Consider the following 16,574-nt stretch of genomic DNA (forward strand, 5'->3'; position numbering starts at 1 on the left):
ATCTGTAATCCTATGAAATGGCAAAGAATATATATATATAAGTTTTTGTAGTAAAGAGTAAAGTCAAACTAAGGTGGGTAAACAAAATAATTCCACCAGCAATCTAGAAATGTTAAAGACTTCTGGAAAAATGGAAGGCAGACAGGACCAGATCTACAGAGATGTAAAAATAAAGGAAAACTCCAGTTAAATGTAGGCAAAGCAATGCTGAGATGGGAAGAATGATGGGGGAACCAGTGACCACAGGACACAGAGATGGTCTGCAAGTGTTAACTGAGGAGCAGCAACAGAGAGGCTAGGAGGAAGGAAGGAGTAGGTGTCCTGGGACCCTCCTGCCTGCACCCCTCTAAAGCTGAAGTTCCCTGGCCCTCAAGGTCCTCTCTCAAAGCTAAATGATGCTTGCCATTAGGGCACACCCTCTGCCAGGCTTCCAGAATGACCCCTTTCAGAACCCTCTTCATTCTCTTTTTGCCCTGGTGACCCTTTTCAGCTAAGTGTTAGGAGAAAAGCAATTGATCAAAGTAAATTGACGATAACAAATAGAAAACCTTAATATTCCTCTGAGGCATTTCCTTTTTAAAATGAGGAACTAATAGATGTAAAATGCCAGCAGACAATAGTGACTCAACGATATTCTTTCTCCATCCCTCTCTGAATCTTTTTTTTAGATTTTTTTTCTAAATACATTACCCACTCCAACCTGATAGCAGCTGATGCCTGGTCTGTACTCACTGGGTGCAGATGCTGATGGGAAACTGCAGGTGGTAAAGCTGAATGCTGTATCCTCCACCAACCTTCCAGCAGGCCACATGGGTTGATGACTGGAGAGAACCTCAGTATTCACCTTCTAAAGAATTCCAGTCCAGGGGGTGAAATTGATGGCAACCTGTCATTTCTATTGGAAGAGTTGAGGGAACCTTCCCTTAGTGCCTCAATAGCATCATGACCACCCTACCACCCTTGAGTTCAGCCCAGGGTAGCCCCTAAGTCAGGCAGTCCACATACTTGTATTTAGTGCTGGCTCTATGCCAGAGCCTGCATCCATGCAGACTTGTGTCAGGTGTTGGAGACCACCACCTGGATATGACCACCCAGGGTCTCAAAGGGGTGCAGTGTGTCCAAATAAAAGATGGGCCAAGTTTTCTCCTGTGCAAGGTGCAACAGCTTTGGAAGGAAGTCTGTTGCTTCCTAACCCTGTGACCTAAATACAGTGGCAACAGTTTTAGAGGTCCCACTGTCTGCACCTCAATGAAGAACTAGCCTCTCAAAGGAGAGGACACACCTTCCACTCTACAACCGGCACCTATGCCGTTGATTATGCAGGCAGTGCAGGCCCATGGAGATAGGCCTTTCCAACAGAGCTGATGGTAAACAGCCATCAACTTGACTTCTTTAACCCAACAGTCATTTCATTAGCCATTCTGAAAAACCAAACCTGAAGTGTATTAGTATTGTTATCCACAGGAAATGTATCCAGAGGAAGTGGGACCTTCTATTAGAAAATAGGAGTTGTTCTAAAGACTGTATCTCCAAAGAGGCTTTTAAAATGAAACGGACAAGGAAAAACAGGCCCAGTGGCTTTTAGAAACAATAAATTCTAAAAAATAGAAATCTTCCCAGTGTCCCCAGTTATTATCTCATTCTCCCCCACCGCCAAGGTTGTTGGGTAGGGCATGTGTGGGGTGGGGGCTCAGTGTTTTTGTTAGCTAGACCCACCCTGACCTGACACCTAGACTGGGATGGGGGTGGAGGTGGGGAGGGGAGAGACAGGAAATAGGCGCTTTCCGCCTAAAGTGGTGAGTGAGCCCTGGGGACACGCGGTGCGCCGCCCCCGCACCCCCTATCTCTGCGCGCGGGGCCACGAGGTCACCCCACACCCCTTCTCCTTCCTGCACTACAAGTAGCTGAGGCCCGAGCGCTCCTCGCAGAAGCTCCCGGCCTCGCGCGGAGCAAGTTTTCCACGTCCCGGGACTGCCCGGCGGACCCGCCTCCCGGCGCCCGGCGGCTCACCGCGCTCTGTCGCCCCAGGTGCCCGCGCGCAGCAGCTGCAGCAGGTGGCGTCCGGGGTGGGGACCATGAGGCGCAACCTGAGGAGGATGCTGCGCACCGGGGGGAAGAAGGAGCCCCAGGGCGTGGTCTACCAGGGCGTGGAGGACGACATGGACGACTCCAAGGACTCCTTTAAGGTACCCTGGGCGATCGGCGGGCGGGAGCGTGTGCGGTGTCGCCAGACCGTGTTTTGTAGGTTTTATTTCAGACTGAAGAGCTAAATGGCTGTACCTGGAAGTCGGATTTCCCGAAGTGCCTTGGCGGTGGGAAGCATTCTTGTCCCGTGGAGTAAAACGGAGAAACCAGCACCTGAGGGAAGCATTACAGGACTCATAGAGTAAAGAATCCGGGGGCGGGGAGGGGGTAGGAGGGGCGGGATAGACCCTGCGGAGAGGAAGGCCCTTTGAAGATGGGTAGGTGGTCCATGGGGTCCCAAGGACTGGGTGGGGCTTCTGTTGCTTAAGCTGTTCCCTGGCTTCTGCTCTGAAGGCAGCATGAGCTACCGCCACCCTCCGATGGTGCAGTCTGAGGGCGGAGGCTCAAGCGCTCAGAGACCCACCCCTGGGTTTCCTCAGGTTGTCAGCAGGGGGAAGGGTCTCTTTTCAGACGTTAATCATCTTTACAAATGCCTCTCAAACCCCCACCACAAACCCCTTTCCGCAATGGAATCCTATGAACAGTTCCTGTGCATTTGCGGGGAGGGGGATTATTCAGATACACACTTTACAAAAGTGGGATGTCGCAGAGGCTTGCACTTTTATTTCCTCACAAAATACATTTCAGAATGCTTTTCAGATCAGCACCTGGAGAGGCGCCTCACGATTTTTAGCAGCTTTATAGTATTCCCTTCTCTGGATGCATTTAGCCAGTTCTGCATCCGTAGACACTTGGGCTGTGTCTAGTTTTGTTTTGTTTTATTTCATATGATGATTGAATGTATCTGCGAAGGGAGATGTGGCTTTGTCTGTCTGTCTACTGGTACCTTAGTGGGCATGTTTCGTATGTTAAAGTCCTAGCAGGATCAAGAGGTATGTATAACTTTCATTTTGGTATAAATTAAATTGACAAAAATCCCTCTAAACAGGCGGCAGGAATTGATACTTACCAATTGATACTCACGTGTGTGTGAGCCAGACATGTAGAGTAAATCGCATAACCCCACAAACCAGGCCTCCCAAGCTGAGTCTATTGGCACATCCACACAGAATACTAGCTTCCTCCTCAATAGTAGCAGGTCTTAATGTATTTAATATAGTTAATGAAGAGTAGAGCATTTAGGATTCATATAATAAACGGTAGGTTGAAATAAGTAAAACAAAATCTCTTAAAATTTTGATCTTTGATTTTTGCTTCATGACCTTTTGGTTTCATCCCTACTACGGAGATCATGAGTGAATTTCCAGCCTTAGAATAGTGTATCTGAAACTAATTTTATGGGACAGGAAAAAAATTATAAAAAATTGGAAAAATCACACCAGAAATACTTCCTTTGCGTACCTAAGTGAAGTAGTGCCATTTGTGTTGTGTTAGAAGCCACATTAAAACTTACAGAGGGAGGGAGGGCTTTATATATTTTATTTTATGACCTGCAGCAATTCCAGATCATTCCATAGAATTCTTAATGGTGAGAAGAATTAGAGATCACTACATAGAACACTCGTCATAATTCTGAACTCTAAGGATTTCCTGATTAAAAAGATACTGTGTACAATATTTTCTCCAGCACACACACTACCTCAGGAATACTAACAAAACTGAAGGATGGCAGAAACCTCACAAGATGAGAAATGTGGTTAAAACCATCTGACTTATACCTTTGCCCTTTCCCGATGACTTTTCTTCAAGAATTAATATTTGCCCTAGCTGGTTTGGCTCAGTAGATAGAGCCCTAGCTGCAGGGTCTGCGGTTCTATTCTGGTCAAGGGCACATGATCCCCAGTAGGGGGCATGCAGGAGGCAGCCAAACAATGATTCTCTCTCATCATTGATATGTATATCTCTCTCTCCCTCTCCCTTCCTCTCTGAAATCAATAAAATATGTATTTTTAAAAAGAGTTAATATTTTAGCATTTGACTGTCCATTTGTTTAATCTCTCACCTTAGCTTCCCTATTTTTGTCCCACTTATATGCATTCCATTAAAATAACCTGAAACAGATGTCTTTGATCTGTTTTAAAGAATTTGCTTCTTTAAAGGTGATCTAGTCTATTATGTTCTGTGTGTAGTTATATAATGTGACATACAAAACTACACTGAATGGATATATAATCATTGGTCTAAATCACAATTTTGGCTTATTCCAGAACTTTCTTTAAGAAATCCTTCCAAGGCTGACTTGGTATGTACTGTTCAGACTGACCATTCAGCGCCTCTGATGAGCCTGTATAAAGTATTTTGATGTGCTTGTGCCATTGTGAACTCAGCAATTCCTTGGGAGCATCTGAACCACATACTTGTTCCCAAAAGTGTTTAACAGGGTTGATTGCTGAACAGACCTATAAGTGGCTCTTCCTGGCTCTGTGGGGTGAGCAATGAGGTCCCTTTATTATCAGTGAAAGGACATATCAAACTCAGGTGCTAAGATACTTCCAGACAGAGTTAGGTAAACACTTGTTTGATAGGGTAAGACCTTGAGAATACTTATTTCTGTGAGAAGCCCATTTTTAAACTTAGTTCTGAATATGTGGACACGGTTGGATACCCCTTGTCATAGGCATCCACTAAAGGTATATGAAGCTTATGTAGAATTGTGTAATTGAAAATTCAGTGACACATCTCCATTTAAGGGCCTACCATGGAAGAGTGACTCCTTAGGTACTATTCTGTGTTAATGGAGCAAAAATCAAAGATCAAAATTTTAAGAGATTTTTATTTTATTTTATTTTATTATTTTTTAAAAAATATATTTTATTGATTTTTTACAGAGAGGAAGGGAGAGGGACAGAGAGCCAGAAACATGGATGAGAGAGAAACATCGATCAGCCGCCTCCCGCACACTCCTCACTGGGGATGCGCCCTCAACCAAGGCACACGCCCCTGACCGGAATCAAACCCAGGACCCCCGAGTCCGCAGGCCAACGCTCTATCCACCGAGCCAAACCGGTTCTGGCTATTTTATTTTTTAAAATATATTTTTACTAGTGCCCCAGTGCACGGATTCGTGCACATTGAAAGGAAATTAATTAGAAGGTGGCCGGTGGGGCAGGACTGGGCTAGATGGGCCAGACACACCCTGGAGCCAACCTCCTGCAGTCCCTTTCTGGCCGGCCACACCTGGGGCAGCACGCAGCTCAAAGGGCATCTGAAGAGTGAGTGGGATCCCTCTGGCAGATGGGGTTCCTCAGCCTGGCCTGGCAGAAACCAGCTCTCTGACATCCCCTGAGGCATCCCGGATTGGGAGAGGGTGGTTCTCCGGTGATGTACCCCAGAATCGGGCTCCCTCCTCTCTGGTTCTGGGGTGCATCACCCGAGAACCACTGCTGCCAACTGACTGCAGCTCAGCAGCTCCTGCATTGAGTATATGCCCCCTGGTGGTCAGTGCACACCATAGCTACTGGCCAGTCAGACAGTCGCTTAGCCTTTTATATATATAGATTGATTTCAGAGAGGAAGGGAAAGGGAGGGAGAGATAGAAACATCAATGATGAGAGATAATCATTGATCGGCTGCCTCCTGCACACCCCACACTGGGGATCAAGCCCACAACCTGGGCATGTGCACTGACCGAGAATCGAACCCTAATCTCCTGGTTCAGAGGTCAATGCTCAACCAGTAAGCCACACCGGCCAGGCAAGATTTCATTTTATTTATTTCAACCTGATATTTATTATATGAATTCTAAGTGCTCAAGTCTATTAACTGTATTAAAATACATTAAGCACATTAAAACTTTATTTTAGTTCATGATAGTTTTTAATTTTAATAGTGGGAAATGTTCTGGTCATCTGTAAGATAAGGAATCACGGGTTTTGACCCTATATTGCCATGTGTCAAATGTGACCTGTCATAGTCAAAAGTAGAATTAAAGCAAGTGCCTGCCTGGATCATTTGTTTGGGGAGGTTTCTGCATTTTTAGAAAATAGTCATTTTATAGTGGGTTCCATGGAAAGCTACTTACTGTCTTGTAGAACATTTTACTTCTGGTCCATGTGATGAAATATTTGCTAAGAAATAGCTTTGGAAAAAATTCAGTCAAATGTATTGCTTGGGCACATATTTCCAAAGTTTGAAAGAACACTGAGAAAAAAATCTTAGTTTCTATATTGTCACAGGACAGGAAGGAGGTTAAATTAATTTTTCCCATTGTTTTTTTTAAGTCTCTAGAATTGAAATTCACCAAGTAGTCTAAGGGAAGTTCTAGTGTGTCTAATAGTCCACATGGCATCACTTGATGTGTTTTCCTTCCTTCCTCCCTTTTTCTGGAAAAATTATTTACATATGAAAATAAGTATACAAATGTGTAGTGTACCTTTAGCATAGACAGTATTAGAAAAGAACTAGAGTTTTTTCAAACACTTTTTTTGGCCTCAGAACCAAAACTGATATTAAGAATTTTCAAAGAGTTAAATAGAGAAATAGATTATCAGTTAATATAGATATTAATAAAAGATGCATTAATTTTAGGAAGAACATAATATACTCTTTGATCATATATATATAAATTTAAATTATAATGCAAGGCAGCCTCATAGAAGCAAGTTTATGATATGAAAGCTGTTTTAAAATTGTAATTGCTATAGGAACATTACTAACATTGAATACAATGATTTTTAAGGATTTATTTACTTTTTAGTAAGCTAATTCTATGCATGTCATGAGCTTTTCAAGAAAAAGACCTATCTGGGAATTTTTCTTCATATCTTGTGAGAATGAATCAAACTCAGAATGTCCACACTGTTGCCTTAAAATTTCACAAGGAGGAAACATAAAATCTCCTGTGATAAATCATTTTTAGTCCAGTCATAATAAAGAATATAAAAAGCGGGACAAAAAGTAAGTGTTAGAAAAAAATGACATATTCAAAAAGCTCTTGCTCTTCCCCGGACATCATTGGACGTGAACATGTGTTTGGAATTCCACATTTACAGGCCAGTGTCAGCAGCCAATGATGCCAGAACGTACTGAGCCCACTCTACAAAGTCCCCTCTTAGGCTCCATAATATCTTATTATATAATGGATATTATTATATCCATTGTATGAGGGTGATTTTGACCTTAGCGCCTAGTGTATTTTTAGCATCCATCATTCAGCCAAAATATATATTCCAGGCATCTCCTGTTCAAGTTCTGAATTTGCCACTTACTGTGCCTCTGGGCAAGTGACATATCCTCGCAATGCCCTGATATAGGGTCCTCAGTAAATGCAAATAACACTAGCTCTTCCTGGGTGCAGAGAGCACCAAGGAGGTGAGCCTGACATGATTTGGCCGCAATAGGACCCCAGTGATAGGAATGCTCCTCCCCAGGGGTGAGTGGAAGCCATTCTAGATTACTGACCACGTGAGTGACATGACAATGCTCCAGAACTCTAACTCTGGTATATAAGAAGGGAAACATTGGATGGGAATTGACTGTAGGCGTGAAGGCCAATGACAGGATAGCAATTTAGATTCCTGGACTTAATTCTTGCATTCATGAAAAAAAATTTCTTTATCTCACCAAAATCCCTTTTGCTGTAGTTTACATTTTCACCTGGCAGGGAGAATTCCTCTATAGCATCACTATCCTTATTTCTCAGATCACACCCCTTACATTTGCTTCAAAACTTTTCTCGAGACCTTTATTTCTATAATATATACACATTTATAATATGAAAATAAAATCAGTTTCTTATTAATGTTTAGGCATTTGCTTGCACTTTCTTTATCTCTGTGAACATTTTGTGTTCTTAAAAAAAATATCTATTGTAAGCATGATAAATAGTTTTGGATGATAATAACTTTTAATGGTACACTTATATTAATAAAGTTTACATATGCTTATTTGAAGTGAAAATTTTTTAATATTCTTCTAGGTGGTTTTTGAAGGAAACGCAAATGAATTACAAAGCTGTCTGAAGAAACCAAAGAAGCCACACAAATATGATGATGTGAACGCCTCCCCTTTGCATTATGCCGCAGAAGAAGGTGACATTGGGCTGATGGAGATGATCATCAATGACTCCTCTTGTGAAGGTAACAAAATGTTACAGTGCCTGCTCCCTATCCATTATCCCATTAGGTTCATTGAAAAAAGTGCTGAGAAGTTACTCTGAAGGTGGACTGGTTTTAAGGGCCTGACTAGCTCACTCAGAATGTGACTTTCCCTATAGGCCAGTGGTCCTCAATTTTCCCTACTGAAACACTGCCAAGGACAGTGCAGAGACCAGGGACACTGCATGGCAAGCACTTCAGATCTTTCTTATAGGTCATAAAAATTCATACACATTGACTGTATCCCTGTATATTATTTCTATTGAGGTTATTCTACACTTATATTGCTCATCAGTGAATAAAACTAACACTCTAAGAAGAGGTAACATATTCCCACAACCCCGCTTCATACACCAGCCTTGTTTCAGAAACTCAACTGTAGTCAAGGAAGGTGGATGCCACAGAGACTTCAGCAGTGAGGTGGAAGGATAAGACTTTTATAAGTTGAGATAATTCTGTCAATATTGTGGAAGAGGCATGGAAGTGGAATCCCAATTAGAGAGCTATTTTAATGTAAAGAGTTGACCAGGGCTTTGAAGTTGAAATAGGAGAAAGGAAGAGATTCGAAAGCTATTTTGCACATGGAGTCAACAGTGTGTGATAAAAGATTGGATGTAAGGAGGAAGTGGCAAGAAGTGACTCTGAAAAGCGATGAGGCTGATAGTATAACCACAAAGAAAAGGAGGCATAGAAGAAAATACAGGAAAAGTGTGTCTGACGTGTGATGGTTTAATGACTTTGGTTTGGTCCTACTGAGTTTAAAAGGCCCAGGGGATATGCACTTGGGAATATCCAGTAGATAACTAGAAATATAGAAGGAAAGGCGCCAGCCCTACAAAGCCACTGTTGCAAAGGAAGTAGCTGGGACTGTGGGAATGCCCGGAGATCCTTTAGGAGACCAGAGAATTGCCCGTAAAGGTAGCTAAGGGGAGAGCACCAATATCAAGGGTCAGATGGCAGAGGAAAAGCCAGGAGCAGGATGGTGAAGAGAGTGATGGGAAAGGGATTGAAGATACACCCAACAAGGGAGGAAGATCACAGCACACCCTCACATTAGAAAGACTCAGGACCTTTGTGGAAATGATTTCTGAAAAGTGGCGGAGAAAAAAGCCAAATTCAAGTTATTTAATTAGTGATTGGAAGTATGTAAGTTTAGCCCCTGTTTAACCAAGTTTGGTGCTGATTGAAGTGCTCAATAAAGTGCTCAGTCTAGATCAGACAGAATGGTTAAGAGATGTGTGTGTGTGTGTGTGTGTGTGTGTGTGTGTGTGTCTATGTGTGAGTCTGTGAGTGCATGTGTATATATGTGTGTGTATAATTAAGAATGAAGCTTTTGGAAAAAAAAAAAAAAAAAAAAAGAATGAAGCTTTTGGATGAGTGAATGGAAATAGTGCAGAGATAATGAAAAACAAACAGACATGGCTGCAGCATGGGTCTAAGCATTGTAGATGGTTCCCAAATCATTTTCAAAAGTGAGTATTTTTCCCTCCTCATAAATAAAGATATACTGCCACTAATTAAAATGGTTGATAAAGAAGACAGGCATGTCTATTTTAGAACAGATATAAGATGCTGCCCATTCCTGTGCTGAGCTCACAGAATAAACAGTGTGAAATGTCATATTGTAGCCATGTGTGGTATTGGAGGCTCAAGTTCTAATTCCAGTCCTGTGGTCTCTTAGCATTGCTATGGGCCAAACACTGTGCATGAAGACATCACAAATATATATATTTCTTTTTTGTAATCAAATTTGAATATGAGAAAACAGGTTAAAAGAAGTAAGGCAACTTACCGAACTCTCTTTACTAGCGGTGTGATGTTGCCAAGATATTGAGCCACTCTATGCCTCAGCATCTTCATCTTTATGAAAAACAGTCAGGGTTCCTTGCAGGCTGTTGGAGGGTTCAGTGAAATAATGGTTATATGGAACCCAGTAGAGTGCCTGGCATATAATTATTGCTTTTATTGAGCACAATATGTCATAACAGTTCCCAAATTCATACCACAGATAAACACATGTAGCAATCGGAAGATCTGTTTTTCTTATCGATGTCATAGATGGATATCACTCATTTGACAAAGTCAGTGTCCTAATTCTATGCATCCCCTCGAAGTGTCTATCAGCTGTTTCTTGAGACCAGAAGCTATATTTTTATTTTGTATAACGAAGGTGAAGCCTGTCACAGTGGCACCTGGCACTGAGCTTTGAAGTGAATAGGGATGCAGTAGGCATTCAATCCCATCCATGCAAAACCTAACCCATATATTGGTTTCTTTTCCTAGTGCTAAATGTGATGGATGATGATGGAAACACCCCTCTGCACTGGGCTGCAGAAAAAAACCAGGTGGAAAGTGTTAGATTTCTTCTCAGCAAAGGAGCCAACCCAAACCTCCAAAACAACAGCATGATGGCGCCCCTCCACCTGGCTGTGCAGGGCATGCACAACGAGGTGGTGAAGGTAAGGCGGGGCTGGGACCCTTGGCCAGCTGTCTCTGCCTGGGCCAGAATGGCCCACCTCAGCTGCCAGGGCAAATGCGCCTATTATACGGTTGGCTTTCCTTCTGACCTACTAATGACCTTGCTAGTGGTGATGACGATGAAGAAGATGATGATGATGACATGGTCTTTATCAAATAAAACATTTACCAAGCATTTTTCTAAGGACCTTATGTGTTTCAGTTCTTTAAATCCTCATTTTAACAAACTATGAAGTAAGACTTACTCCCATTTCATAGCTGGGGAGACTGAGGCAAGGAGAATTAAATCACTTGCCTAATGTCAGGGTGAAAGCTTTCAGGGTGAAAGCAAGAATTAGGAATTCTGTTCTGATCTTCATGTTGGCAAGTTGATTCTTTACCGCTTTTTCCTGACTGATTTAATGATACAAAGGCAGAAGGTGACAAGTGCCTCAGTGAAGGCAGAAAACATAATAATCATTTACTAATTTGGTTCAAGTGGATGGCATGTGACCATCTTAGCAGAAGACATTCGATACTATAGGGAAATTAATATTTTTCAAGGCTTTCTCTCTTTTTTGAGAGTAAGTTAGGTCAAATAGAGGAAACCCTGGTAAGTGCCTAAAGGATAAGATTTGGGCCCGGGCTTTCAAACACATCTGAGTCTCACAGATATGCTGGGAAACTCATGCTTACTTAAAGAGGAATGCAATTTACAAGTGGAACGTATTTCAGAACTTTGTTTCTAAGGTAGGCAATTTGGAACTTATAATACGTTTTCCTGTAGAAACAATATTTCAAGTGACTTGGCTATTGTGCTAAGCCAACTTGGTCAGTGCTGAGCTGCTGTGACACAGTACCATGGGCTGGGTGGCTTACACAGTGAACAGTCATCTCTCACAGTTGCTGAGGCTGGGAGTCCCAAGAGCCAGGGTCAGGCTGATTCTATGTCCTCTGAGAACCCCTTCCTGGTTCATAGATGGCTGTTGTCTTGCTGCCTCACATGTTGGAGGGGGCAAGGGAGTTCTCTGGGTCTCTTTATAGGGACACGAATCCCCTTTATGAGAGCTCTGCTCCCAGGACTTAATCGGCTACCAAAGGCCCCACCTCCTAAGATCATCACGTTGGGAAATAGGATTTCAATTTTGAGGGACAAAAACATTTGACCCATCACACCACCCCACAACTTACTTTGTCTATAAAACACCAAAGACAACTCAGTTAAGACATAAAACATGGGTGTCTATGAGCTCTATGCTCCCTTTAGCCCTAACACTGTCCTCTCAGCCCCCTGAGTCCCAGATCCCTGTACTCTAGGCAGAGAGGGCGTGAGGGGAGCCCCCTTTCCACTTTCCCAGTCTGTCCTGATTCTTAGCGCAGGGTATTGTAATCATAGGTTTATGGCTTTCTCCCCGCCTCTGGCTGGTTATTCTAGAAGGAGGGGCTGTGTGTGACTCTTAATAGTCCTCAGCACTGGCACTGCTGATAAGGATGACTCTTAAATGAATGCATGGATGGATGAATGAGTAAATCGGGGTTCTGGCTGAAGCAAAAAAGGGGAGAGTTTAGGTATCTGCACCTAAAAAGGGGAGTCAGGGCGGCCCCTTGAGGAAGTTATTGGAAAGGCCTCTGCCAGTGGCCTGTTTGTTCTTTAAATGTCTGCATCATTCATGAACCATCTGAATTGAGCTGCTAGTGACTGTAGGAACCCCACCTGCCACCCCCAGAGATGTCTCTTAGTGTTTCCCCAAGGAACTCCTGGGCTTCCTCTGAAGGCTCTCATCAGAAACAAAGGCCCATTGACTTAATTAGTCTGGGCTCTGAAAGTGTGAATTGGGAATTCAAAGGAAGTAACAGTTGAAAGGCTATTGATAAATAGAAGTCAGAACTCTTCTGGCCAACAAATACAGAAAGGTGGATATCACACAGAAATGGAAAAGAAAGTTTAGAAATAAGCCCGCAAGTGATGTATAAATTAGAATGGCGGCTGTAACAAATTTTCCTGGGATACACCAGGACGAGAAGAGAAGCGGGGTTACAAGAGAAAGACATCAACTCTCCTTTACTTGCCCTTACCAGCCATAACTTCCTCTAAATACTACCTTCAAACCCCTGTGCTTCACCCAAGATAAAGAGAATAAAAGAAGGAGGAGGAATTTTGGAGTGTCTTATATGCTGGCAAATGGTCTTCCCCCTCCTTTGCCCCCTTACCCCAGAGGCAGGCCTGGGCCACACCGGTTCTGGCCAGTTTAGAATGCTCTTCCATTGTCTGGTCTGCCAGCCTTTCCCCAAACCTGCCACCATGGCCCATATGGTTGTAAACTGAAAAACTGTTACCCACGGTCACCTCTAGTTCTTGCAGACTCTGTTGGCATGCCTAGTGCTTCCCGGGGCACACTGGCCCAGTGCATAGTGTGCCTGGGGGCCTTGTTTCTCAGTTGCTTGCAGGCCTTCGTCCTTGGGGCTTAACTTCAAAGTATCCAGTGGCTTGACCCTCCCACGAGGCTTCTTGTTTTCTCATCAAAGGGACACCCGGAGGCCTCACCTGAGAACCTCCAGACGTGCCTGGACATGAGTGAATCTGAAGTGGGTGCACAGTTTAGTTGCACATATAATTAGACCCAGCTGGGCCCCTGCACATATAATTATACCCAGCTTTATGAAAAAGTGTGCTTATGGCAATACAAGAACACCCTAATACATGCCGCAGGTCAATGACCAATGGGTCTAAGACGGTAGAGGGGGAAATCTCCTCTTAGAGACTTGGGTAGGTTTGCATGTGACTTTACCATTTACTAGGAAAGTGCCTAAGTCCAGCTTGTGTTCTCATTTTCCTTCATCCATCAGTAATTTCTCTATATGTTCTTATGAACTAAGATCTGTTTCATTTGCTTTGGGGAACAATTTAGTAAGCTTAATTCATTTGCTGACATGTCAGCACACATTCTCTTAACAGGGAGCTCTGGTAGGAGGTTGTGTGCTTTTAAAAAAGAGTCAAGGTATTTAGGAAACAGCTTGTTTTAATAAGTTCTTTTTGAACAATTTAATGTGAAGTACATTATAGTTTTACAGCCTCGCCACAAGAGAAACGTCCTCTAGTAGGCCAATCCCAGACTTCTCTCTTGGGAGACCCATTTATGTGAGATAAGTATTGTTAGGTTTAATATAATATAAAGACTGGTTGTGATCAGCTGGAAGCCAACCAGGTGAGGGGGTAACAGGTCTTCAGACAAATTCCATTAGAAAAATTGCTTAACCATTTTGTCAGGAATGCTAATTTCTTACATCATAGAGAAAGTTTCTATTCCAGGCTAACTCTGAATTAAATGAGTTAAGCTATACAAGTGTTCTATGAAACTTTCTTTTCCCTATTGAAGACATTGGAGTTTTAATTGACATTTCCCAAAAGACTTGCAATCTCCGTAAAAGAAATATGACTAGAGGGAAAAACATATTTCTTCTCCTTCCCTCTCCTGCCATCCTTTTCTGCATCTTTCTTTTCCTCCTCCCCAATCCATACATTCCAACAGATTTACTTTCTTGAAGACTTTAGTTAACACAGTTCATTTAATACAAGTGAGAAATATGAAGTGGACTGTGTTAGCTAATAATCACAATTCTTACTGTATGTCCAGTTTCACAATTGCTTCAATGGATATGATGTAGAGATTGCCACTATTCATCTGATTGAGAAATCTATGTAGCTAATGAACAAACTGAATAGGAAGCAAAATAGAGACAGACTCATAGAGAATAGGCAGACAGCTCTGGGTGAGGGTGGGGGTTGGAGGGTGAAGGAATTGAGCAAAAAAGAAAAAAAAGAGAGAACTCATAGACATGGACCACAGTATGGTGATTGCGGGGCCAGAGAGGGATGGGTGGAGGTGGAAGAGGTAGAGGGGATAAATGTTGATGGAAAAATTAAATTTAAGCCCTAGATGGTTTGGCTCAGTGGATAGAGCGACGGCCTGCAGACTGAAGGGTCCCGGGTTCAATTCCGGTCAAGGGAACATGCCTGGGTTGCGGGTTCAATCCCGAGTAGAGGGCGTGAAGGAGACAGCCAATCAATGATTCTCTCTCATCATTGATGTTTCTATCTCTCTCCCTTCCTCTCTGAAATCAATAAAAATATATTTAAAATTTTTTTAAAAAAAATCTATGTAGCACCTACTATGTGCAAGGTTTTGTGGCAGATTGTGTGGGAGAGGGATGAAAAACAGTGAATAAGGACATGGTCCCAGGCATCAGAGTTTATACTCTAATACCCAGGTTAAATCTTGACAGTTGTTCCCTCTCTTACACAGGTCTTGATCGAGCACAGTGGTACGAATATTAATTTGGAAGGAGAAAATGGAAACACGGCTGTGATCATCGCATGCTCCAGAGATAACAGTGAGGCTCTGCAGATTTTGGTTTGTATTTTAACCTTATTTTTTCTGTTATCTTTCCCTTTTCATTAGTACAATATGAATTATTGTTATTTACAACAGCTCCCAGTTTCTCTTTTTAGGCAAAATATGAAGTACAGAAAATATGTCATAAAAATAGTTCTGTGGGTTTTTATGTATGAACACCCACCTTAAATCTCAAATGGATTCCAAAGACTAACAGGAAAGCATTAAAGGAAAAGTGAGAAGATCAAAGTGAAGGAAAGTAGAGACAGGAAAAATTAAGATGAAGCTGGTGGTCAGGCTAGAATATGAAACCCAAAGTGTAATAGCCTGTGTGTTAATTACAGTGGCTCATACTGTTGATTCTGAACTTCTGAATAGTCAAAGGAAAGGTAAATATAGTCATTGCAGACTTATTGTTGGGCCCATGAAATAAAAGCCAAGAGAGACATAGCCCTTCATGTTACCAAGACAAGAAAAATTGCTGCCATGGGTTCTCACAAAGGGAGCCCTGTGTGACAGCAATGGCTAACCCTCGGCCACAGCCCAGAAGGGAGCCGCCTTCTCTCTGGGGTCCATGGAAACTGGGCACGCCATCTGACAGACTCCTGCTTCCGCCAGTGTCCCTTCCAGTGTGGCACTAGAATTCCAGTAAAGAGCTTTCTTCCCAAGATTCCTTAATCGTTATTTAAAAAATAATTTAAAAATATCTTCCTAATATTTAATTCCATAAATATGTTGTAACATATTTACTGTATGTCTTGGAGAAAAATTCATATTCTTTTCAGCTGTCATGATTAGGACAAAAAGACAATAAAAATAAATTACATAACACTCAAACCAAGACTTTAGAAAAGAGCTTCAAATAAACCAAAAGAAAATTGGACTAAATAGTAAATTTGAACACAATTATGATTTTGAAATTATTTGATAAATCAAGAGTCATTTCTTTGAAAAAGATAATCAAATAGAGAGAGATTGGCGAGTCTAACTTAAACAGGAGAAGATAAAGCACAAATAAATAAATGAAATTAGAAATAAGAAAGGATTTTACCTGGATCTGATAGTAATTTTTAAATGACAAAAGATCAGTATGCATAATTCTAAAAAAAATTTATAAATCCCCTTTTAATGGATTAATAGCTGAAAATAATTAATATTTCAATATTAACTAAAAAAGTAAAGACCTGTAGGGACCTATAAGCCATTTTTAAAAAGTGCATTACAAATAAGCTCTGGAGCGAGCTAATATTACCATTTGCTCTACCATTTGCTAGGGAAGTGCCTAAGTCCATCGAGTGAAGCTTGTGTTCTCTTTTTCCTTCATCCATCAGTAAGTTCTCTATATGTTCTTATGAATTAAAATCTGTTTCATTTGCTTTGGCAATAATTTAGTAAGCTTAATTCATTTGCTGACACGTCAGCACACATTCTATTAACAGGGGACTCTGGTAGGAGGTTGTGTGCTTTTTTAAAAAGAGTCAAG

At 42.0% G+C, this 16,574-nt stretch overlaps 1 protein-coding gene across 1 annotated transcript in view; it reads left to right on the top strand.

Moving 5' to 3' along the window:
- The first annotated feature begins 2,075 nt into the window (after positions 1–2,075).
- TRPA1 (transient receptor potential cation channel subfamily A member 1) overlaps positions 2,076–16,574 on the top strand; it is a 53,808-nt gene continuing 39,309 nt past the window's right edge. The window contains exons 1-4 of the mRNA XM_070392017.1: positions 2,076–2,186; positions 8,063–8,222; positions 10,524–10,699; positions 15,002–15,109. Coding sequence (XP_070248118.1) covers positions 2,076–2,186; positions 8,063–8,222; positions 10,524–10,699; positions 15,002–15,109 — 555 coding nt within the window. The remainder of the gene's footprint in view (positions 2,187–8,062; positions 8,223–10,523; positions 10,700–15,001; positions 15,110–16,574) is intronic.

The sequence above is a fragment of the Myotis yumanensis genome, unplaced genomic scaffold (genome assembly GCF_028538775.1).
Source record: "Myotis yumanensis isolate MYYU_CA2020_CCGP unplaced genomic scaffold, mMyoYum1.0.hap1 SCAF_15, whole genome shotgun sequence".
Taxonomy (NCBI): Eukaryota; Metazoa; Chordata; class Mammalia; order Chiroptera; family Vespertilionidae; genus Myotis; species Myotis yumanensis.